At 38.6% G+C, this 27,162-nt stretch overlaps 1 protein-coding gene across 1 annotated transcript in view; it reads left to right on the top strand.

The window, feature by feature from the left end:
• LOC134710044 (furin-like) overlaps positions 1 to 27,162 on the top strand; it is a 93,435-nt gene that overhangs the window by 28,040 nt on the left and 38,233 nt on the right. Inside the window, exon 2 of the mRNA XM_063570198.1 lies at positions 23,958 to 24,077. Coding sequence (XP_063426268.1) covers positions 23,958 to 24,077 — 120 coding nt within the window. The remainder of the gene's footprint in view (positions 1 to 23,957; positions 24,078 to 27,162) is intronic.

Here is a 27,162-nt window from a genome sequence, read left to right as displayed (position 1 = left end):
CCAAAGTGCCAGTTGGATATTCAAAATATATAGCGAAAACCTACCCGAGACCGCTTAAATGAGGTTGAGACCCCCCGGGTCTTTCAATGTCCATAAAATTCAACCAAATCATTGACTCTGTATATATAAAGGTTGTATTAGATGGATTTACCAGAATAACGTCATCTTCCATATCTACGGAGGGCTAAGATTGTCACTTTTCAGTCGAAAAATGTCAAAATTTTAGGACAAAGGGCACAGGGTAATGGTGAGAGCCCCCTGATCTCTCAATCTTTCTAATATTTGACAGACATTTAGTCAATAGGTAGATACAAACGTGACTAAAAGGAATTTGGGTACACTTCCTGTCTTCTATGTTTACGGAGCGCCCAAAGTGCCAGTTGGATATTCAAAATATATAGCGAAAACCTACCCGAGACCGCTTAAATGAGGTTGAGACCCCCCGGGTCTTTCAATGTCCATAAAATTCAACCAAATCATTGACTCTGTATATATAAAGGTTGTATTAGATGGATTTACCAGAATAACGTCATCTTCCATATCTACGGAGGGCTAAGATTGTCACTTTTCAGTCGAAAAATGTCAAAATTTTAGGACAAAGGGCACAGGGTAATGGTGAGAGCCCCCTGATCTCTCAATCTTTCTAATATTTGACAGACATTTAGTCAATAGGTAGATACAAACGTGACTAAAAGGAATTTGGGTACACTTCCTGTCTTCTATGTTTACGGAGCGCCCAAAGTGCCAGTTGGATATTCAAAATATATAGCGAAAACCTACCCGAGACCGCTTAAATGAGGTTGAGACCCCCCGGGTCTTTCAATGTCCATAAAATTCAACCAAATCATTGACTCTGTATATATAAAGGTTGTATTAGATGGATTTACCAGAATAACGTCATCTTCCATATCTACGGAGGGCTAAGATTGTCACTTTTCAGTCGAAAAATGTCAAAATTTTAGGACAAAGGGCACAGGGTAATGGTGAGAGCCCCCTGATCTCTCAATCTTTCTAATATTTGACAGACATTTAGTCAATAGGTAGATACAAACGTGACTAAAAGGAATTTGGGTACACTTCCTGTCTTCTATGTTTACGGAGCGCCCAAAGTGCCAGTTGGATATTCAAAATATATAGCGAAAACCTACCCGAGACCGCTTAAATGAGGTTGAGACCCCCCGGGTCTTTCAATGTCCATAAAATTCAACCAAATCATTGACTCTGTATATATAAAGGTTGTATTAGATGGATTTACCAGACTAACGTCATCTTCCATATCTACGGAGGGCTAAGATTGTCACTTTTCAGTCGAAAAATGTCAAAATTTTAGGACAAAGGGCACAGGGTAATGGTGAGAGCCCCCTGATCTCTCAATCTTTCTAATATTTGACAGACATTTAGTCAATAGGTAGATACAAACGTGACTAAAAGGAATTTGGGTACACTTCCTGTCTTCTATGTTTACGGAGCGCCCAAAGTGCCAGTTGGATATTCAAAATATATAGCGAAAACCTACCCGAGACCGCTTAAATGAGGTTGAGACCCCCCGGGTCTTTCAATGTCCATAAAATTCAACCAAATCATTGACTCTGTATATATAAAGGTTGTATTAGATGGATTTACCAGAATAACGTCATCTTCCATATCTACGGAGGGCTAAGATTGTCACTTTTCAGTCGAAAAATGTCAAAATTTTAGGACAAAGGGCACAGGGTAATGGTGAGAGCCCCCTGATCTCTCAATCTTTCTAATATTTGACAGACATTTAGTCAATAGGTAGATACAAACGTGACTAAAAGGAATTTGGGTACACTTCCTGTCTTCTATGTTTACGGAGCGCCCAAAGTGCCAGTTGGATATTCAAAATATATAGCGAAAACCTACCCGAGACCGCTTAAATGAGGTTGAGACCCCCCGGGTCTTTCAATGTCCATAAAATTCAACCAAATCATTGACTCTGTATATATAAAGGTTGTATTAGATGGATTTACCAGAATAACGTCATCTTCCATATCTACGGAGGGCTAAGATTGTCACTTTTCAGTCGAAAAATGTCAAAATTTTAGGACAAAGGGCACAGGGTAATGGTGAGAGCCCCCTGATCTCTCAATCTTTCTAATATTTGACAGACATTTAGTCAATAGGTAGATACAAACGTGACTAAAAGGAATTTGGGTACACTTCCTGTCTTCTATGTTTACGGAGCGCCCAAAGTGCCAGTTGGATATTCAAAATATATAGCGAAAACCTACCCGAGACCGCTTAAATGAGGTTGAGACCCCCCGGGTCTTTCAATGTCCATAAAATTCAACCAAATCATTGACTCTGTATATATAAAGGTTGTATTAGATGGATTTACCAGAATAACGTCATCTTCCATATCTACGGAGGGCTAAGATTGTCACTTTTCAGTCGAAAAATGTCAAAATTTTAGGACAAAGGGCACAGGGTAATGGTGAGAGCCCCCTGATCTCTCAATCTTTCTAATATTTGACAGACATTTAGTCAATAGGTAGATACAAACGTGACTAAAAGGAATTTGGGTACACTTCCTGTCTTCTATGTTTACGGAGCGCCCAAAGTGCCAGTTGGATATTCAAAATATATAGCGAAAACCTACCCGAGACCGCTTAAATGAGGTTGAGACCCCCCGGGTCTTTCAATGTCCATAAAATTCAACCAAATCATTGACTCTGTATATATAAAGGTTGTATTAGATGGATTTACCAGAATAACGTCATCTTCCATATCTACGGAGGGCTAAGATTGTCACTTTTCAGTCGAAAAATGTCAAAATTTTAGGACAAAGGGCACAGGGTAATGGTGAGAGCCCCCTGATCTCTCAATCTTTCTAATATTTGACAGACATTTAGTCAATAGGTAGATACAAACGTGACTAAAAGGAATTTGGGTACACTTCCTGTCTTCTATGTTTACGGAGCGCCCAAAGTGCCAGTTGGATATTCAAAATATATAGCGAAAACCTACCCGAGACCGCTTAAATGAGGTTGAGACCCCCCGGGTCTTTCAATGTCCATAAAATTCAACCAAATCATTGACTCTGTATATATAAAGGTTGTATTAGATGGATTTACCAGAATAACGTCATCTTCCATATCTACGGAGGGCTAAGATTGTCACTTTTCAGTCGAAAAATGTCAAAATTTTAGGACAAAGGGCACAGGGTAATGGTGAGAGCCCCCTGATCTCTCAATCTTTCTAATATTTGACAGACATTTAGTCAATAGGTAGATACAAACGTGACTAAAAGGAATTTGGGTACACTTCCTGTCTTCTATGTTTACGGAGCGCCCAAAGTGCCAGTTGGATATTCAAAATATATAGCGAAAACCTACCCGAGACCGCTTAAATGAGGTTGAGACCCCCCGGGTCTTTCAATGTCCATAAAATTCAACCAAATCATTGACTCTGTATATATAAAGGTTGTATTAGATGGATTTACCAGAATAACGTCATCTTCCATATCTACGGAGGGCTAAGATTGTCACTTTTCAGTCGAAAAATGTCAAAATTTTAGGACAAAGGGCACAGGGTAATGGTGAGAGCCCCCTGATCTCTCAATCTTTCTAATATTTGACAGACATTTAGTCAATAGGTAGATACAAACGTGACTAAAAGGAATTTGGGTACACTTCCTGTCTTCTATGTTTACGGAGCGCCCAAAGTGCCAGTTGGATATTCAAAATATATAGCGAAAACCTACCCGAGACCGCTTAAATGAGGTTGAGACCCCCCGGGTCTTTCAATGTCCATAAAATTCAACCAAATCATTGACTCTGTATATATAAAGGTTGTATTAGATGGATTTACCAGAATAACGTCATCTTCCATATCTACGGAGGGCTAAGATTGTCACTTTTCAGTCGAAAAATGTCAAAATTTTAGGACAAAGGGCACAGGGTAATGGTGAGAGCCCCCTGATCTCTCAATCTTTCTAATATTTGACAGACATTTAGTCAATAGGTAGATACAAACGTGACTAAAAGGAATTTGGGTACACTTCCTGTCTTCTATGTTTACGGAGCGCCCAAAGTGCCAGTTGGATATTCAAAATATATAGCGAAAACCTACCCGAGACCGCTTAAATGAGGTTGAGACCCCCCGGGTCTTTCAATGTCCATAAAATTCAACCAAATCATTGACTCTGTATATATAAAGGTTGTATTAGATGGATTTACCAGAATAACGTCATCTTCCATATCTACGGAGGGCTAAGATTGTCACTTTTCAGTCGAAAAATGTCAAAATTTTAGGACAAAGGGCACAGGGTAATGGTGAGAGCCCCCTGATCTCTCAATCTTTCTAATATTTGACAGACATTTAGTCAATAGGTAGATACAAACGTGACTAAAAGGAATTTGGGTACACTTCCTGTCTTCTATGTTTACGGAGCGCCCAAAGTGCCAGTTGGATATTCAAAATATATAGCGAAAACCTACCCGAGACCGCTTAAATGAGGTTGAGACCCCCCGGGTCTTTCAATGTCCATAAAATTCAACCAAATCATTGACTCTGTATATATAAAGGTTGTATTAGATGGATTTACCAGAATAACGTCATCTTCCATATCTACGGAGGGCTAAGATTGTCACTTTTCAGTCGAAAAATGTCAAAATTTTAGGACAAAGGGCACAGGGTAATGGTGAGAGCCCCCTGATCTCTCAATCTTTCTAATATTTGACAGACATTTAGTCAATAGGTAGATACAAACGTGACTAAAAGGAATTTGGGTACACTTCCTGTCTTCTATGTTTACGGAGCGCCCAAAGTGCCAGTTGGATATTCAAAATATATAGCGAAAACCTACCCGAGACCGCTTAAATGAGGTTGAGACCCCCCGGGTCTTTCAATGTCCATAAAATTCAACCAAATCATTGACTCTGTATATATAAAGGTTGTATTAGATGGATTTACCAGAATAACGTCATCTTCCATATCTACGGAGGGCTAAGATTGTCACTTTTCAGTCGAAAAATGTCAAAATTTTAGGACAAAGGGCACAGGGTAATGGTGAGAGCCCCCTGATCTCTCAATCTTTCTAATATTTGACAGACATTTAGTCAATAGGTAGATACAAACGTGACTAAAAGGAATTTGGGTACACTTCCTGTCTTCTATGTTTACGGAGCGCCCAAAGTGCCAGTTGGATATTCAAAATATATAGCGAAAACCTACCCGAGACCGCTTAAATGAGGTTGAGACCCCCCGGGTCTTTCAATGTCCATAAAATTCAACCAAATCATTGACTCTGTATATATAAAGGTTGTATTAGATGGATTTACCAGAATAACGTCATCTTCCATATCTACGGAGGGCTAAGATTGTCACTTTTCAGTCGAAAAATGTCAAAATTTTAGGACAAAGGGCACAGGGTAATGGTGAGAGCCCCCTGATCTCTCAATCTTTCTAATATTTGACAGACATTTAGTCAATAGGTAGATACAAACGTGACTAAAAGGAATTTGGGTACACTTCCTGTCTTCTATGTTTACGGAGCGCCCAAAGTGCCAGTTGGATATTCAAAATATATAGCGAAAACCTACCCGAGACCGCTTAAATGAGGTTGAGACCCCCCGGGTCTTTCAATGTCCATAAAATTCAACCAAATCATTGACTCTGTATATATAAAGGTTGTATTAGATGGATTTACCAGAATAACGTCATCTTCCATATCTACGGAGGGCTAAGATTGTCACTTTTCAGTCGAAAAATGTCAAAATTTTAGGACAAAGGGCACAGGGTAATGGTGAGAGCCCCCTGATCTCTCAATCTTTCTAATATTTGACAGACATTTAGTCAATAGGTAGATACAAACGTGACTAAAAGGAATTTGGGTACACTTCCTGTCTTCTATGTTTACGGAGCGCCCAAAGTGCCAGTTGGATATTCAAAATATATAGCGAAAACCTACCCGAGACCGCTTAAATGAGGTTGAGACCCCCCGGGTCTCTCAATGTCCATAAAATTCAACCAAATCATTGACTCTGTATATATAAAGGTTGTATTAGATGGATTTACCAGAATAACGTCATCTTCCATATCTACGGAGGGCTAAGATTGTCACTTTTCAGTCGAAAAATGTCAAAATTTTAGGACAAAGGGCACAGGGTAATGGTGAGAGCCCCCTGATCTCTCAATCTTTCTAATATTTGACAGACATTTAGTCAATAGGTAGATACAAACGTGACTAAAAGGAATTTGGGTACACTTCCTGTCTTCTATGTTTACGGAGCGCCCAAAGTGCCAGTTGGATATTCAAAATATATAGCGAAAACCTACCCGAGACCGCTTAAATGAGGTTGAGACCCCCCGGGTCTCTCAATGTCCATAAAATTCAACCAAATCATTGACTCTGTATATATAAAGGTTGTATTAGATGGATTTACCAGAATAACGTCATCTTCCATATCTACGGAGGGCTAAGATTGTCACTTTTCAGTCGAAAAATGTCAAAATTTTAGGACAAAGGGCACAGGGTAATGGTGAGAGCCCCCTGATCTCTCAATCTTTCTAATATTTGACAGACATTTAGTCAATAGGTAGATACAAACGTGACTAAAAGGAATTTGGGTACACTTCCTGTCTTCTATGTTTACGGAGCGCCCAAAGTGCCAGTTGGATATTCAAAATATATAGCGAAAACCTACCCGAGACCGCTTAAATGAGGTTGAGACCCCCCGGGTCTTTCAATGTCCATAAAATTCAACCAAATCATTGACTCTGTATATATAAAGGTTGTATTAGATGGATTTACCAGAATAACGTCATCTTCCATATCTACGGAGGGCTAAGATTGTCACTTTTCAGTCGAAAAATGTCAAAATTTTAGGACAAAGGGCACAGGGTAATGGTGAGAGCCCCCTGATCTCTCAATCTTTCTAATATTTGACAGACATTTAGTCAATAGGTAGATACAAACGTGACTAAAAGGAATTTGGGTACACTTCCTGTCTTCTATGTTTACGGAGCGCCCAAAGTGCCAGTTGGATATTCAAAATATATAGCGAAAACCTACCCGAGACCGCTTAAATGAGGTTGAGACCCCCCGGGTCTTTCAATGTCCATAAAATTCAACCAAATCATTGACTCTGTATATATAAAGGTTGTATTAGATGGATTTACCAGAATAACGTCATCTTCCATATCTACGGAGGGCTAAGATTGTCACTTTTCAGTCGAAAAATGTCAAAATTTTAGGACAAAGGGCACAGGGTAATGGTGAGAGCCCCCTGATCTCTCAATCTTTCTAATATTTGACAGACATTTAGTCAATAGGTAGATACAAACGTGACTAAAAGGAATTTGGGTACACTTCCTGTCTTCTATGTTTACGGAGCGCCCAAAGTGCCAGTTGGATATTCAAAATATATAGCGAAAACCTACCCGAGACCGCTTAAATGAGGTTGAGACCCCCCGGGTCTTTCAATGTCCATAAAATTCAACCAAATCATTGACTCTGTATATATAAAGGTTGTATTAGATGGATTTACCAGAATAACGTCATCTTCCATATCTACGGAGGGCTAAGATTGTCACTTTTCAGTCGAAAAATGTCAAAATTTTAGGACAAAGGGCACAGGGTAATGGTGAGAGCCCCCTGATCTCTCAATCTTTCTAATATTTGACAGACATTTAGTCAATAGGTAGATACAAACGTGACTAAAAGGAATTTGGGTACACTTCCTGTCTTCTATGTTTACGGAGCGCCCAAAGTGCCAGTTGGATATTCAAAATATATAGCGAAAACCTACCCGAGACCGCTTAAATGAGGTTGAGACCCCCCGGGTCTTTCAATGTCCATAAAATTCAACCAAATCATTGACTCTGTATATATAAAGGTTGTATTAGATGGATTTACCAGAATAACGTCATCTTCCATATCTACGGAGGGCTAAGATTGTCACTTTTCAGTCGAAAAATGTCAAAATTTTAGGACAAAGGGCACAGGGTAATGGTGAGAGCCCCCTGATCTCTCAATCTTTCTAATATTTGACAGACATTTAGTCAATAGGTAGATACAAACGTGACTAAAAGGAATTTGGGTACACTTCCTGTCTTCTATGTTTACGGAGCGCCCAAAGTGCCAGTTGGATATTCAAAATATATAGCGAAAACCTACCCGAGACCGCTTAAATGAGGTTGAGACCCCCCGGGTCTTTCAATGTCCATAAAATTCAACCAAATCATTGACTCTGTATATATAAAGGTTGTATTAGATGGATTTACCAGAATAACGTCATCTTCCATATCTACGGAGGGCTAAGATTGTCACTTTTCAGTCGAAAAATGTCAAAATTTTAGGACAAAGGGCACAGGGTAATGGTGAGAGCCCCCTGATCTCTCAATCTTTCTAATATTTGACAGACATTTAGTCAATAGGTAGATACAAACGTGACTAAAAGGAATTTGGGTACACTTCCTGTCTTCTATGTTTACGGAGCGCCCAAAGTGCCAGTTGGATATTCAAAATATATAGCGAAAACCTACCCGAGACCGCTTAAATGAGGTTGAGACCCCCCGGGTCTTTCAATGTCCATAAAATTCAACCAAATCATTGACTCTGTATATATAAAGGTTGTATTAGATGGATTTACCAGAATAACGTCATCTTCCATATCTACGGAGGGCTAAGATTGTCACTTTTCAGTCGAAAAATGTCAAAATTTTAGGACAAAGGGCACAGGGTAATGGTGAGAGCCCCCTGATCTCTCAATCTTTCTAATATTTGACAGACATTTAGTCAATAGGTAGATACAAACGTGATTAAAAGGAATTTGGGTACACTTCCTGTCTTCTATGTTTACGGAGCGCCCAAAGTGCCAGTTGGATATTCAAAATATATAGCGAAAACCTACCCGAGACCGCTTAAATGAGGTTGAGACCCCCCGGGTCTTTCAATGTCCATAAAATTCAACCAAATCATTGACTCTGTATATATAAAGGTTGTATTAGATGGATTTACCAGAATAACGTCATCTTCCATATCTACGGAGGGCTAAGATTGTCACTTTTCAGTCGAAAAATGTCAAAATTTTAGGACAAAGGGCACAGGGTAATGGTGAGAGCCCCCTGATCTCTCAATCTTTCTAATATTTGACAGACATTTAGTCAATAGGTAGATACAAACGTGACTAAAAGGAATTTGGGTACACTTCCTGTCTTCTATGTTTACGGAGCGCCCAAAGTGCCAGTTGGATATTCAAAATATATAGCGAAAACCTACCCGAGACCGCTTAAATGAGGTTGAGACCCCCCGGGTCTTTCAATGTCCATAAAATTCAACCAAATCATTGACTCTGTATATATAAAGGTTGTATTAGATGGATTTACCAGAATAACGTCATCTTCCATATCTACGGAGGGCTAAGATTGTCACTTTTCAGTCGAAAAATGTCAAAATTTTAGGACAAAGGGCACAGGGTAATGGTGAGAGCCCCCTGATCTCTCAATCTTTCTAATATTTGACAGACATTTAGTCAATAGGTAGATACAAACGTGACTAAAAGGAATTTGGGTACACTTCCTGTCTTCTATGTTTACGGAGCGCCCAAAGTGCCAGTTGGATATTCAAAATATATAGCGAAAACCTACCCGAGACCGCTTAAATGAGGTTGAGACCCCCCGGGTCTTTCAATGTCCATAAAATTCAACCAAATCATTGACTCTGTATATATAAAGGTTGTATTAGATGGATTTACCAGAATAACGTCATCTTCCATATCTACGGAGGGCTAGGATTGTCACTTTTCAGTCGAAAAATGTCAAAATTTTAGGACAAAGGGCACAGGGTAATGGTGAGAGCCCCCTGATCTCTCAATCTTTCTAATATTTGACAGACATTTAGTCAATAGGTAGATACAAACGTGACTAAAAGGAATTTGGGTACACTTCCTGTCTTCTATGTTTACGGAGCGCCCAAAGTGCCAGTTGGATATTCAAAATATATAGCGAAAACCTACCCGAGACCGCTTAAATGAGGTTGAGACCCCCCGGGTCTTTCAATGTCCATAAAATTCAACCAAATCATTGACTCTGTATATATAAAGGTTGTATTAGATGGATTTACCAGAATAACGTCATCTTCCATATCTACGGAGGGCTAAGATTGTCACTTTTCAGTCGAAAAATGTCAAAATTTTAGGACAAAGGGCACAGGGTAATGGTGAGAGCCCCCTGATCTCTCAATCTTTCTAATATTTGACAGACATTTAGTCAATAGGTAGATACAAACGTGACTAAAAGGAATTTGGGTACACTTCCTGTCTTCTATGTTTACGGAGCGCCCAAAGTGCCAGTTGGATATTCAAAATATATAGCGAAAACCTACCCGAGACCGCTTAAATGAGGTTGAGACCCCCCGGGTCTTTCAATGTCCATAAAATTCAACCAAATCATTGACTCTGTATATATAAAGGTTGTATTAGATGGATTTACCAGAATAACGTCATCTTCCATATCTACGGAGGGCTAAGATTGTCACTTTTCAGTCGAAAAATGTCAAAATTTTAGGACAAAGGGCACAGGGTAATGGTGAGAGCCCCCTGATCTCTCAATCTTTCTAATATTTGACAGACATTTAGTCAATAGGTAGATACAAACGTGACTAAAAGGAATTTGGGTACACTTCCTGTCTTCTATGTTTACGGAGCGCCCAAAGTGCCAGTTGGATATTCAAAATATATAGCGAAAACCTACCCGAGACCGCTTAAATGAGGTTGAGACCCCCCGGGTCTTTCAATGTCCATAAAATTCAACCAAATCATTGACTCTGTATATATAAAGGTTGTATTAGATGGATTTACCAGAATAACGTCATCTTCCATATCTACGGAGGGCTAAGATTGTCACTTTTCAGTCGAAAAATGTCAAAATTTTAGGACAAAGGGCACAGGGTAATGGTGAGAGCCCCCTGATCTCTCAATCTTTCTAATATTTGACAGACATTTAGTCAATAGGTAGATACAAACGTGACTAAAAGGAATTTGGGTACACTTCCTGTCTTCTATGTTTACGGAGCGCCCAAAGTGCCAGTTGGATATTCAAAATATATAGCGAAAACCTACCCGAGACCGCTTAAATGAGGTTGAGACCCCCCGGGTCTTTCAATGTCCATAAAATTCAACCAAATCATTGACTCTGTATATATAAAGGTTGTATTAGATGGATTTACCAGAATAACGTCATCTTCCATATCTACGGAGGGCTAAGATTGTCACTTTTCAGTCGAAAAATGTCAAAATTTTAGGACAAAGGGCACAGGGTAATGGTGAGAGCCCCCTGATCTCTCAATCTTTCTAATATTTGACAGACATTTAGTCAATAGGTAGATACAAACGTGACTAAAAGGAATTTGGGTACACTTCCTGTCTTCTATGTTTACGGAGCGCCCAAAGTGCCAGTTGGATATTCAAAATATATAGCGAAAACCTACCCGAGACCGCTTAAATGAGGTTGAGACCCCCCGGGTCTTTCAATGTCCATAAAATTCAACCAAATCATTGACTCTGTATATATAAAGGTTGTATTAGATGGATTTACCAGAATAACGTCATCTTCCATATCTACGGAGGGCTAAGATTGTCACTTTTCAGTCGAAAAATGTCAAAATTTTAGGACAAAGGGCACAGGGTAATGGTGAGAGCCCCCTGATCTCTCAATCTTTCTAATATTTGACAGACATTTAGTCAATAGGTAGATACAAACGTGACTAAAAGGAATTTGGGTACACTTCCTGTCTTCTATGTTTACGGAGCGCCCAAAGTGCCAGTTGGATATTCAAAATATATAGCGAAAACCTACCCGAGACCGCTTAAATGAGGTTGAGACCCCCCGGGTCTTTCAATGTCCATAAAATTCAACCAAATCATTGACTCTGTATATATAAAGGTTGTATTAGATGGATTTACCAGAATAACGTCATCTTCCATATCTACGGAGGGCTAAGATTGTCACTTTTCAGTCGAAAAATGTCAAAATTTTAGGACAAAGGGCACAGGGTAATGGTGAGAGCCCCCTGATCTCTCAATCTTTCTAATATTTGACAGACATTTAGTCAATAGGTAGATACAAACGTGACTAAAAGGAATTTGGGTACACTTCCTGTCTTCTATGTTTACGGAGCGCCCAAAGTGCCAGTTGGATATTCAAAATATATAGCGAAAACCTACCCGAGACCGCTTAAATGAGGTTGAGACCCCCCGGGTCTTTCAATGTCCATAAAATTCAACCAAATCATTGACTCTGTATATATAAAGGTTGTATTAGATGGATTTACCAGAATAACGTCATCTTCCATATCTACGGAGGGCTAAGATTGTCACTTTTCAGTCGAAAAATGTCAAAATTTTAGGACAAAGGGCACAGGGTAATGGTGAGAGCCCCCTGATCTCTCAATCTTTCTAATATTTGACAGACATTTAGTCAATAGGTAGATACAAACGTGACTAAAAGGAATTTGGGTACACTTCCTGTCTTCTATGTTTACGGAGCGCCCAAAGTGCCAGTTGGATATTCAAAATATATAGCGAAAACCTACCCGAGACCGCTTAAATGAGGTTGAGACCCCCCGGGTCTTTCAATGTCCATAAAATTCAACCAAATCATTGACTCTGTATATATAAAGGTTGTATTAGATGGATTTACCAGAATAACGTCATCTTCCATATCTACGGAGGGCTAAGATTGTCACTTTTCAGTCGAAAAATGTCAAAATTTTAGGACAAAGGGCACAGGGTAATGGTGAGAGCCCCCTGATCTCTCAATCTTTCTAATATTTGACAGACATTTAGTCAATAGGTAGATACAAACGTGACTAAAAGGAATTTGGGTACACTTCCTGTCTTCTATGTTTACGGAGCGCCCAAAGTGCCAGTTGGATATTCAAAATATATAGCGAAAACCTACCCGAGACCGCTTAAATGAGGTAGAGACCCCCCGGGTCTTTCAATAGATATAGGAAGATGTGGTGTGAGTGCCAATGAGACAACTCTCCATCCAAATAACTATTTAAAAATTAAACCATTATAGGTTAAAGTACGGCCTTCAACACGGAGCCTTGGCTCACACCGAACAACAAGATATATTCAATGTCCATAAAATTCAACCAAATCATTGACTCTGTATATATAAAGGTTGTATTAAAAGGGGGATGTTCTTGAAAGGACTGTTTGATCCAGATCAGATCAAACCAGAGCCCTAGTAGAATCGAGTTGTTTCAAGTACAAACCGTCACCATAGGTTGAAGTTAGCTTGGCGGGGGAAGATATACAGACCTATACCACGCACCTTCACACAACTTACACAACCATCCCGTTTAATGTAAAATCCAGGTCCAAATGCTTTAGTGACGGCTATATTTCACACAAGCAACTTATAAGGGCTCCAAGACTTCATGCTGGCAGAATTGTGTTCGCCAACATAGGAAGGGCTCGCATAGCCATTCCCGCTAACTTGGGTAGGAATCCCCTTTCTTTTTGAATGTTTTTCTTCAATTGGGTAGTGATAATTTTCAGAGTCATACCACTAGAACCTTTTCTGGGAGCTTTTTCAATCTGTCGCAGGGTAAGCAACATTTTGTGTGCACCTTGCAGGTTTGTGTGGGATAAACGAATGGTGACCGGGCAACCTTTTTTGGCTGCTTTCTGTAACTTATTAGCTTGACCTTTTATCAAGTTCAAACCGTATTTTGATAGACTATTTATGCATACCTCGCGAAAATGGAAGCGGATGGTGAGATGTTCACTGCGGAGATTGACAGGATCGCCGTTTTGATCGGTGAGGTATGTCTACATGCGACTGATGGTTCTCAAGGTCACGGGGAAGTACAACATGCTTTTTGGCTTTTGAATGATCTTTATCCCGGGATCGATTGCGGGGGAAAAGCTGTAGATAGTGGACTGTTGGGTGACGTGTACGTAGCTTCCATTGATGATGCTACTGTTCACCAGGATGCTGTTGATGCTTCTGATGCTAACAATGTATTCACCCTCTTTGTAACCGTTTGTTGCCCGATCAAATGTGTAGAGATGTCGCTTGAATCCCAATATGGTGTTCGATTCCTTAAATTGTAGTTAGGTAAGGGGGTCAAACCAGGTAAGAATGCGACTATCGTTTCCAGAGACAAGAATGGAAAACCCTTGTTTTGGGTCTGTGTTGTTGACGATTTGTTGCAACAGTATGGTGTCCATTTATTTATTAAAACACGACGTTCAACTTTTGACCGTTCGATTCGAACTGAAGGACATTGCAAGTGCAAATTCTTCGGTGTTGGCGGGAACATAACGCTCGAATTCCGCTCGAATCTGGATGTCCACTCGGACTGATGACTTACATCGATGACAAACAGCGGCTATTAGTCAATGAAACCAGAGGGGTTGACGCCACCGTTACTGAGGAGGGTGTCAATGTTGTAGAATTTCTTTCTGAAGTCTACAGCCTTCTTGAACACTATGGCCACCTTGTTTTGTGAGAAACCGGCATTAAAGTGGACGACTGAGCAGTGATCGAACACGGAATCATTATGGATTTTGTCATTATCTCTGTCGGTTTGGAAGGCAATGGTGATATATCTAGGCTTTTCGCGACCACTATTGGCAGCTAGGCAGCACTTAAACTGTGAGGCTTGGGGAACGGCTATGCAATCGCAATGTCTCATGCTAAATCCACAGTGGATCTTGGATTTATTCTGAAATGGTTTTGTACAGTTGCATCTTGTTTTCGTCTGCAGGAGTGACGTGATGGAGGAACCAAGAGATTTAAATCAGGATTATTTTTGCCACGTTATTGACGGCGGCTGCCCTAAGAATGACATTTGCATCTGAATTGCGAACGAGTGGGAGTTTGTGCCTGTACAATATCTTGTTGTAATCATCCCAAAATATGTTTCAGGGGGATGGCAAACGAGTATGATCCTTTGTTGGTGGTCTTGGTGATAATGAATCCATGGCAGGCTGCAAGTCCAGTGTTCTCACTCCCGGCATCGGTGGAAGAATCCTTATGCCACAGTTGGGACCCTGCGATTTTGAGAAGTCGTCGGGGTAGGTTAACATTCCCAGCATAGTGGTGGCAATGCCGGGGTCGTTAATGTGTTCAATTTGCTGGCCGGAGAGTCGATAACAGATAGTTTTGAAGAGATACGTATACATGATACCATTGTGAATGAGATCAACGTCTGCATATGGAGTGCCGTCGTGCTTTTGAAGTCGCCCTCCTACTAAGAGATAACGCTCGGTTTGGTGGAGGAACAGGTCCTGCGTTTCGATGTTGATTCGGGGCTCCGCTCCAGAGTTGGTTAGTTGGGCGCCGGCTCAAGGTTCGAATACGTGAACTTGGTATTTATATTTTTGAAGACTTTCATCGAAGGTCAACACTTCTGTGATTGTAAGGATGTCAGACATTATGTATTTATTTATAGCGTTGGAGGAAGTTGTGGATGATAGCGATGCCACGACCAGAGATGAGATTGCTTTACTGGGTTTGGTTGTGGGGCTTACTGCGTTTAACAATTAGCTGTTGATTGGGTTTGCTGCGTTGGACACTGGGTTTTCGAGGGCGGGTCACTTTGTCAACGACATGGTCGACGACTTTGGCTACCACCTTTTTAACTCCTATCATTGCTGCATTAATGGAAGCGCTCATAGCCTTACTTTCCAAGGTCTTGGCAGCAAAGGAGGTGAACATGCGACCAGCGATAGATAACGCAGATAGTGTCAAAAAAACTTCTACTACCGTATGCATACTTTCGAGCAAAACCTTTCTTAACTCATGATATTACGATGGAGTTGCTTATATTCCTTGATACTGATGTGTTCACCTTTCTGCATGGCATCGAGGATCGCTACAATTGCGTTGCGCACACCCTTGTTTCCAGCACTGTAGGCAGCGTTGCACAGATCCAAGCGATAGAGGAGCTGGTCAAAGTCGGAGGGTAGAAATAAGGTTTGAAGTCCGCTACGTTGCTCATCTTGCTTTAGATGTGCGACACAATCTTCTTTATTGCCTTTGGGTTCTCGAGAGGTTTAACTGCCTTGATACATGGCACCGGAACTGTTCAGGATCTCTGCATAGTCGACAAGGTCTTAAAAACTTCGGTCTCGAACGATTCTGGTTTCTTTTTCACCATGAGTTCCCAGAGGTCAAGGGTTCCTTTGTACCTTACACCATCCACGAAAATATCATCGCCGTCAGAAGTAACTGCATGCTGGTTAGCTTCCGATGAAGATACCATCGGTTTCAAGTGTGGTCGGCGGAAGGATTGTTACTGATCTGCAAATACTGCTGTGCTCGAGATCCGAGGATGATGTCTGTAGGTGGTGCTATATATGGGTAGTGGGTAGTCAAACTTGGGCGGTGTAGGAGGGATGGCTGTCACTGCTGCAGGAAGGTATACGATCGTTTTGGTGATCGGTGAAGCTGCCTCTCGCAGAGCCTCAACCACATGCTTAACACCTTGGAAAGGTCCCGGTTGAGTTCAATCTTCTCGAGGCGATGCTGCATGTTACTGGATTAAATCTTTCGCTTGATCTCTTGCAACTCCCTGGCGAGCGCCTCACACTGTTTAGGGTCTGTAATCTTTATAAACGTTATTTATTTACAGCGTTGACGTGAACTTCCCTAGGCGATGGTTTGAACACCTCTAAGCGTTTGTTTTTAACGTCCCTAAGCTTTGGTTTGAACAGTGATACCTTTCCTGAAACCATAGGCAACAAATCTATTGAAAGGTAAAAAAAATAAAAAAATACATGCATTTCTGCTCGTTTTTCCATATAATTGAATTGAAAAGATCGAGCGATAAATCTTTGTTGATAAACACTACAATTATTTATGGACCTTCTGTATGGGTGGTAGGAATAGGAAAATACGGACTGTCAAACAGGTAAATGCCATATAAAACATGCTAAAAACAATCTAAATGTTCATATCACCCCACTATGAAGGCTATATTATTCTTCAATTATCTAAAAATCTATTTTATTGTACAAAAACTTTCATATTAAAAAAAAATCACCATGTCCATAATGCGTAACTAAACTTCTAACTGTGTATTGCTACCTTATCGTTTTTGGTTTCAACCTTATCGGTAAATTAAAGCACTCAAGTCCGCGTACACCACGAAAGAGACTCTCATCGAATGGGTGGTGTTGACAAAGGTCAACTGGTATTTCCCTTTTTAGGCAGCTCGATCCTGACTGCCTTACGGTTGACGCAACACTCTTTGTTGGTCTCCAGGACTTTCTTGCTATAAAAGTACTTCGAGCACCTGTAGCCTTCGATCAGCAATAAGTTGAGTTCTCTATCCCGCTGTTTACCAACGTTTGAAATGTGCAGCGGGTATACTTCACTATCATCTATTCTAGATACAGTAACCGCCAGGGTGGAATTGGCCTTCTCAAATTCATTAATATCCTTAAGGCTAACAAGATTGAGCTCTGTGTAACCTTGTCCGTTTGTTTTGGGTCTACATTTTTTTCTGCCTATTTTTCACATTGATTACAGTCTTCTTGGCCTTGATCCACACCGGCTAATCAATGCACTAGGACTCACCCAGCGGTCGGTGTTTCTTAATATTGACTTGAAGTTTTACAATTGCCTTCGATGTCCAGTCTACTGTGCAATCATTTCTCCGATCTTTTCATCCATCTCCTCAAGGCCTAGGTTTCAAGCAAGTCCGTGGTTATGGTGAAAATCTGGTTTCCCGAGTGAAAGTATCCCTCGTTCTCATCATCCATGCATCTTACCTGTTTGGTTAATTTTCACTGTGCAGCATTACATTGACTTTTTGATCCTTTTTATCCTTTCAATGCACAATCGTCTATAAGTTCCATCCTTGACATCCGAGAGACCTCAAGGTAGGTCGTCACATCCATGTCAATAATGGGGTCATTTTTCAAGTAGTTTTAAAAATACCTTCTGCAGTGGACAAATGGTGGATGTACCTCAATGTCATCCCCAATGGCTTTCTCTGAATTTTCTTGTAACTTCTCCTGACCAGTAGTTGATCTTTCGACATCCTGCTAACCCCTATCAACTCATCCCTTTTGGCCTGGGTGATAATATCCTTCCTCGTATAGGGTTGGGACAAAGCTCAAATAATGTTGATCTTCGTTTCGATCAACTGAACCAATCCTTCCTCATCCGGGAGTACCATCGGAGGTGGTTCGTTTTGGCAATACCTCTCAGGGCATCAACGTTTTCAACAACTAATTCCAGCTATTTTAAGCTATTGGATCCATGTCTTTATCCTAACAATCCAAAATAAAATCATTTTAGGTCACCCAAAACAACTACTAGTATCCCCAATTCAATGGGTTTTCAAAAAGTATAAAATTCGTGGTAATCATAGCCGGTGCGCCTGGTTTTTCATCCCAAAGCTCACAATTTGCAGAGCTCAATTGGTCTCTCTCTTTGCCAAGACGGTGGTCAGCTGCTTGTTTAATCTCTCACAATCCCAATTGAGGACAGTTGCCCCTTCCAACATAAGGTTATAATTTTTGCCTACCTATTAACTATATGTCTGCTTAATATTAGGTAGATTGAGAGATCAGGGGGCTATCGCCATAGCCCCGTGCCCTTTGTCCTAAAATTTTGATAATTTTTAGCTGAAAAGTGACAACATAAGCCCTCCATAGATTTCGAATATGACAATATTCTGGGAAATCCTTCTAATACAACCTTTATATATACAGAGACTATGATTTTATTCAATTTTATGGACATTGAAAGACCAGGGGAGTCTCACCCTCATTTAAGCGGTCTCAGGTAGGTTTTCACTGTATATTTTGAATATACCACTGGCACTTTGGGCGCTCCGTAAACATGAAAGACAGGAAGTGTTCCCAAATTCCTTTTAGTCACGTTTGCATCTACTTATTGACTAGATGTCTGCTCAATATTAGGCAGATTGAAAGATCAGGGGGCTATCACCATTGCCCTGTGCCCTTTGTCCTAAAATTTTGAGAATTTTTAACTGATAAGTAACAATATAAGCCCTCCATAGATATCGAATGTAACAATATTCTGGGAAATCCTTCTAATACAACCTTTATATATACAGAGTCTATAATTTAATTTAATTTGATGGACATTGAATGACCAGGGGGGGGTCTCACACTCATTTAAGCGGTCTCAGGTAGGTTTTCACTGTATATTTTGAATATCCAACTGGCACTTTGGGCGCTCCGTAAACATGAAAGACAGGAAGTGTACCCAAATTCCTTTTAGTCACGTTTGCATCTACCTATTGACTAGATGTCTGCTCAATATTAGGCAGATTGAAAGATCAGGGGGCTATCACCATTGCCCTGTGCCCTTTGACCTAAAATTTTGAGAATTTTTAACTGATAAGTAACAATATAAGCCCTCCATAGATATCGAATATAACAATATTCTGGGAAATCCTTCTAAGACAACCTTTATATATACAGAGTCTATAATTTATTTAAATTTTATGAAGATTGAATGACCAGGGGGGTCTCACACTCATTTTAGCGGTCTCCGGTAGGTTTTCACTGTATATTTTGAATCGCCAACTGGCACTTTGGGAGCTCTGTAAACATGAAAGACATTAAGTGTACCCAAATTCCTTTTAGTCACGTTTGTATCTACCTATTGACTAGATGTCTGCTTAATATTAGGCAGATTGAAAGATCAGGGGGCTATCACCATTGTCCTGTGCCCTTTGTCCTAAAATTTTGATAATTTTTAACTGAGAAGTGACAATATAAGCCCTCCATAGATATCGAATATAACAATATTCTGGGAAATCCTTCTAATACAACCTTTATATATACAGAGTCTATAATTTAGTAAATTTCATGGACATTGAATGACCAGGGGGGTCTCACACTCATTTAAGCGGTCTCCGGTAGGTTTTCACAGTATATTTTGAATACCCAACTGGCACTTTGGGTGCTCCGTAAACATGAAAGACAGTAAGTGTACCCAAATTCCTTTTAGTCACGTTTGTATCTACCTATTGACTAGATGTCTGCTTAATATTAGGCAGATTGAAATATCAGGGGGCTATCACCATTGTTCTGTGCCCTTTGTCCTAAAATTTTGATAATTTTTAACTGAGAAGTGACAATATAAGCCCTCCATAGATATCGAATATTACAATATTCTGGGAAATCCTTCTAATACAACCTTTATATATACAGAGTCTATAATTTAATTTAATTTTATGGACATTGAATGACCAGGGGGTCTCACACTCATTTAAGCGGTCTCAGGTAGGTTTTCACTGTATATTTTGAATATCTAACTGGCACTTTGGGCGCTCCGTAAACATGAAAGACGGGAAGTATACCCAAATTCCTTTTAGTCACGTTTGTATCTACCTATTGAATAGATGTCTGCTTAATATTAGGCAGATTAAAAGATCAGGTTGCTATCACCATTGCCCTGTGCCCTTTGTCCTAAAATTTTGATAATTTTTAACTGAAAAGTGACAATATAAGCCCTCCATAGATATCGAATATAACAATATTCTGGGAAATCCTTATCATACAACCTTTATATATACAGAGTCTATAATTTAATTTAATTTTATGGAAATTGAATGACCGGGGGGGTCTCACACTCATTTAAGCGGTCTCAGGTAGGTTTTCACTGTATATTTTGAATATCCAACTGGCACTTTGGGCGCTCTGTAAACATGAAAGACAGGAAGTGTACCCAAATTTCTTTTAGTCACGTTTGTATCTACCTATTGACTAGATGTCTGCTTAATAATAGGCAGATTGAAATATCAGGGGGCTATCACCATTGTCCTGTGCCCTTTGTCCTAAAATTTTGATAATTTTTAACTGAGAAGTGACAATATAAGCCCTCCATAGATATCGAATATAACAATATTCTGGGAAATCCTTCTAATACAACCTTTATATATACAGAGTCTATAATTTAATTTAATTTTATGGACATTGAATGACCAGGGGGGTCTCACACTCATTTAAGCGGTCTCAGGTAGGTTTTTACTGTATATTTTGAATATCCAACTGGCACTTTGGGCGCTCCGTAAACATGAAAGACAGGAAGTGTACCCAAATTCCTTTTAGTCACGTTTGTATCTACCTATTGACTAGATGTCTACTCAATATTAGGCAGATTGAAAGATCAGGGGGCTATCACCATTGCCCTGTGCCCTTTGTCCTAAAATTTTGAGAATTTTTAACTGATAAGTAACAATATAAGCCCTCCATAAATATCGAATATAACAATATTCTGGGAAATCCTTCTAATACAACCTTTATATATACAGAGTCTATAATTTAATTAAATTTTATGGACATTGAATGACCAGGGGGGTCTCATACTCATTTAAGCGGTCTCCGGTAGGTTTTCACTGTATATTTTGAATATCCAACTGGCACTTTGGCCGCTCCGTAAACATGAAAGACAGGAAGTGTACCCAAATTCCTTTTAGTCACGTTTGTATCTACCTATTGACTAGATGTCTGCTCAATATTAGGCAGATTGAAAGATCAGGGGGCTATCACCATTGCCCTGTGCCCTTTGTCCTAAAATTTTGATAATTTTTAACTGATAAGTAACAATATAAGCCTTCCATAGATATCGAATATAACAATATTCTGGGAAATCCTTCTAATACAACCTTTATATATACAGAGTCTATAATTTAATTAAATTTTATGAACATTGAATGACCAGGGGGTCTCACACTCATTTAAGCGGTCTCCGGTAGGTTTTCACTGTATATTTTGAATATCCAACTGGCACTTTGGGAGCTCCGTAAACATGAAAGACAGTAAGTGTACCCAAATTCCTTTTAGTCACGTTTGTATCTACCTATTGACTAGATGTCTGCTTAATATTAGGCAGATTGAAAGATCAGGGGGCTATCACCATTGTCCTGTGCCCTTTGTCCTAAAATTTTGATAATTTTTAACTGAGAAGTGACAATATAAGCCCTCCATAGATATCGAATATAACAATATTCTGGGAAATCCTTCTAATACAACCTTTATATATACAGAGTCTATAATTTAGTAAATTTTATGGACATTGAATGACCAGGGGGGTCTCACACTCATTTAAGCGGACTCCGGTAGGTTTTCACTGTATATTTTGAATATCCAACTGGCACTTTGGGTGCTCCGTAAACATGAAAGACAGGAAGTGTACCCAAATTCCTTTTAGTCACGTTTGTATCTACCTATTGACTAGATGTCTGCTTAATATTAGGCAGATTAAAATATCAGGGGGCTATCACCATTGTCCTGTGCCCTTTGTCCTAAAATTTTGATAATGTTTAACTGAGAAGTGACAATATAAGCCCTCCATAGATATCGAATATAACAATATTCTGGGAAATCCTTCTAATACAACCTTTATATATACAGAGTCTATAATTTAATTAAATTTCATGGACATTGAATGACCAGGGGGGTCTCACACTCATTTAAGCGGTCTCAGGTAGGTTTTTACTGTATATTTTGAATATCCAACTGGCACTTTGGGCGCTCCGTAAACATGAAAGACAGGAAGTGTACCAAAATTCCTTTTAGTCACGTTTGTATCTACCTATTGACTAGATGTCTGCTTAATATTAGGCAAATTGAAAGATCAGGTTGCTATCACCATTGCCCTGTGCCCTTTGTCCTAAAATTTTGATAATTTTTAACTGAAAAGTGACAATATAAGCCCTCCATAGATATCGAATATAACAATATTTTGGGAAATCCTTCTAATACAACCTTTATATATACAGAGTCTATAATTTAATATAATTTTATGGACATTGAATGACCAGGGGGGTCTCACACTCATTTAAGCGGTCTCAGGTAGGTTTTCACTGTATATTTTGAATATCCAACTGGCACTTTGGGCGCTCCGTAAACATGAAAGACAGGAAGTGTACCCAAATTCCTTTTAGTCACGTTTGTATCTACCTATTGACTAGATGTCTGCTTAATATTAGGCAGATTGAAAGATCAGGGGGCTATCACCATTGCCCTGTGCCCTTTGTCCTAAAATTTTGAGAATTTTTAACTGATAAGTAACAAAATAATCCCTCCATAGATATCGAATATAACAATATTCTGGGAAATCCTTCTAATACAACCTTTATATATACAGAGTCTATAATTAAATTAAATTTTATGAACATTGAATGACCAGGGGGGGTCTCACACTCATTTAAGCGGTCTCAGATAGGTTTTTACTTGTCTATATATTTCTTTTTTGGGCATTCCATAAATATTTCTACTTATAATTCATAATGTTTTCTAGAGTTAGTGGTTTTTCTTTTTGTTTAAAGAAATATCATGTATAAAAGTAAATCTTTGAAGTTGTTTTATTGACAACAATCTATATTATATAAAGACAAATATGCAACATAGAAAATGGTTTATATTCGAGGACAACGAGAACGTACAACAGCTTGGAGAGGTCATTTTACGATTTCCTGCGTATCTTATCAGTCATTATAACTATGAAAATCATGTTTTTAATGTTATCAAGTATTTCTTTTTTTTCAAGATTTTCAACAAATTTTTGAATATCCAACCGACTGCTAGCAGCCGGTTGGATATTGAATATCGAATATCGAATAACGAACCGGCTGCTAACTTCACATACATCATTTATCATTAAATTATAGAAAAATTAAAAATATCATTTTTTTAAATTTTGTTCTGGATACTGTACTTTGGTAATAAACCAGCATCTGTTGTTTAAATTTCATTAAATTCCATGAAGCTTTGGCAAACTTATTGATGACAGATGGCTTTAACCTATGGATATTTTTAAGGTTAACTTTTATGCTGACCAGAGAAATCGAAGGCGAGACACAGGGTTCCGCGAAACCCTCACTTTTTTATGTCGTTTTCACAAATTAAAACAATTCGTCCCCTGTAGGTTTTGTTTACTTCTACTGAAGCTTAATTGGTTCAGTTAATTTATACAACTTTCTTCAGATTTTAGAATTTGGAGATGTAATTTATTATCGTGCTGTTCTAGACCAATCCAAACGCTTAAAAGCTATCAGTAAAGATACAGAGGATCCTATTGTACGAACACACAAACACAGTAATAATGTAAGTACATACACTAAAAAGACATATATGAGGTATCTGATACCTGTAATTATGTAAGTACATACACTAACAAGACATATATGAGGCATCTGATACCTGTAATATTGTAAGTACATACACTGTACAAGACATATATGAGGCATCTGATACCTGTAATATTGTAAGTACACACACTGTACAAGACATATATGAGGCATCTGATACCTGTTATAATGTAAGTACACACACTGTACAAGACATATATGAGGCATCTGATACCTGTTATAATGTAAGTACACACACTGTACAAGACATATATGAGGCATCTGATACCTGTTATATTGTAAGTACATACACTAACAAGACATATATGAGGCATCTGATACCTGTTATAATGTAATTACACACACTGTACAAGACATATATGAGGCATCTGATACCTGTTATATTGTAAGTACACACACTGTACAAGACATATATGAGGCATCTGATACCTGTTATAATGTAAGTACACACACTGTACAAGACATATATGAGGCATCTGATACCTGTTGTAATGTAAGTACATACACTAACAAGACATATATGAGGCATCTGATACCTGTTATAATGTAATTACACACACTGTACAAGACATATATGAGGCATCTGATACCTGTTATATTGTAAGTACACACACTGTACAAGACATATATGAGGCATCTGATACCTGTTATAATGTAAGTACACACACTGTACAAGACATATATGAGGCATCTGATACCTGTTATAATGTAATTACACACACTGTACAAGACATATATGAGGCATCTGATACCTGTTATATTGTAAGTACATACACTAACAAGACATATATGAGGCATCTGATACCTGTTATAATGTAAGTACACACACTAACAAGACATATATGAGGCATCTGATACCTGTTATAATGTAAGTACACACACTGTACAAGACATATATGAGGCATCTGATACCTGTTATAATGTAAGTACACACACTAACAAGACATATATGAGGCATCTGATACCTGTAATATTGTAAGTACACACACTAACAAGACATATATGAGGCATCTGATACCTGTTATAATGTAAGTACATACACTGTACAAGACATATATGAGGCATCTGATACCTGTAATTATGTAAGTACATACACTAACAAGACATATATGAGGCATCTGATACCTGTTATAATGTAAGTACATACACTAACAAGACATATATGAGGCATCTGATACCTGTAATATTGTAAGTACATACACTAACAAGACATATATGAGGCATCTGATACCTGTTATAATGTAAGTACATACACTAACAAGACATATATGAGGCATCTGATACCTGTTATAATGTAAGTACATACACTGTACAAGACATATATGAGGCATCTGATACCTGTTATAATGTAAGTACATACACTAACAAGACATATATGAGGCATCTGATACCTGTTATAATGTAAGTACATACACTGTACAAGACATATATGAGGCATCTGATACCTGTTATATTGTAAGTACATACACTGTACAAGACATATATGAGGCATCTGATACCTGTTATAATGTAAGTACACACACTGTACAAGACATATATGAGGCATCTGATACCTGTTATATTGTAAGTACACACACTGTACAAGACATATATGAGGCATCTGATACCTGTTATAATGTAAGTACACACACTGTACAAGACATATATGAGGCATCTGATACCTGTTATAATGTAAGTACACACACTAACAAGACATATATGAGGCATCTGATACCTGTTATAATGTAAGTACACACACTGTACAAGACATATATGAGGCATCTGATACCTGTTATAATGTAAGTACATACACTAACAAGACATATATGAGGCATCTGATACCTGTAATATTGTAAGTACATACACTAACAAGACATATATGAGGCATCTGATACCTGTTATAATGTAAGTACACACACTGTACAAGACATATATGAGGCATCTGATACCTGTTATAATGTAAGTACACACACTAACAAGACATATATGAGGCATCTGATACCTGTTATAATGTAAGTACACACACTGTACAAGACATATATGAGGCATCTGATACCTGTTATAATGTAAGTACACACACTAACAAGACATATATGAGGCATCTGATACCTGTTATAATGTAAGTACACACACTGTACAAGACATATATGAGGCATCTGATACCTGTAATAATGTAAGTACATACACTAACAAGACATATATGAGGCATCTGATACCTGTAATATTGTAAGTACACACACTGTACAAGACATATATGAGGCATCTGATACCTGTAATAATGTAAGTACATACACTAACAAGACATATATGAGGCATCTGATACCTGTAATATTGTAAGTACACACACTGTACACGACATATATGAGGCATCTGATACCTGTTATAATGTAAGTACATACACTAACAAGACATATATGAGGCATCTGATACCTGTAATATTGTAAGTACATACACTAACAAGACATATATGAGGCATCTGATACCTGTTATAATGTAAGTACATACACTAACAAGACATATATGAGGCATCTGATACCTGTAATATTGTAAGTACATACACTGTACAAGACATATATGAGGCATCTGATACCTGTTATAATGTAAGTACATACACTAACAAGACATATATGAGGCATCTGATACCTGTAATATTGTAAGTACATACACTAACAAGACATATATGAGGCATCTGATACCTGTTATAATGTAAGTACATACACTAACAAGACATATATGAGGCATCTGATACCTGTAATATTGTAAGTACACACACTAACAAGACATATATGAGGCATCTGATACCTGTAATTATGTAAGTACACACACTGTACAAGACATATATGAGGCATCTGATACCTGTTATAATGTAAGTACATACACTAACAAGACATATATGAGGCATCTGATACCTGTTATAATGTAAGTACACACACTGTACAAGACATATATGAGGCATCTGATACCTGTTATAATGTAAGTACACACACTAACAAGACATATATGAGGCATCTGATACCTGTTGTAATGTAAGTACATACACTAACAAGACATATATGAGGCAT

This window comes from Mytilus trossulus, chromosome 3 (assembly GCF_036588685.1).
Source record: "Mytilus trossulus isolate FHL-02 chromosome 3, PNRI_Mtr1.1.1.hap1, whole genome shotgun sequence".
Taxonomy (NCBI): Eukaryota; Metazoa; Mollusca; class Bivalvia; order Mytilida; family Mytilidae; genus Mytilus; species Mytilus trossulus.
Note: the sequence above shows the minus strand (reverse complement) of the source record. Positions and strands in the feature narration are given on the sequence as shown.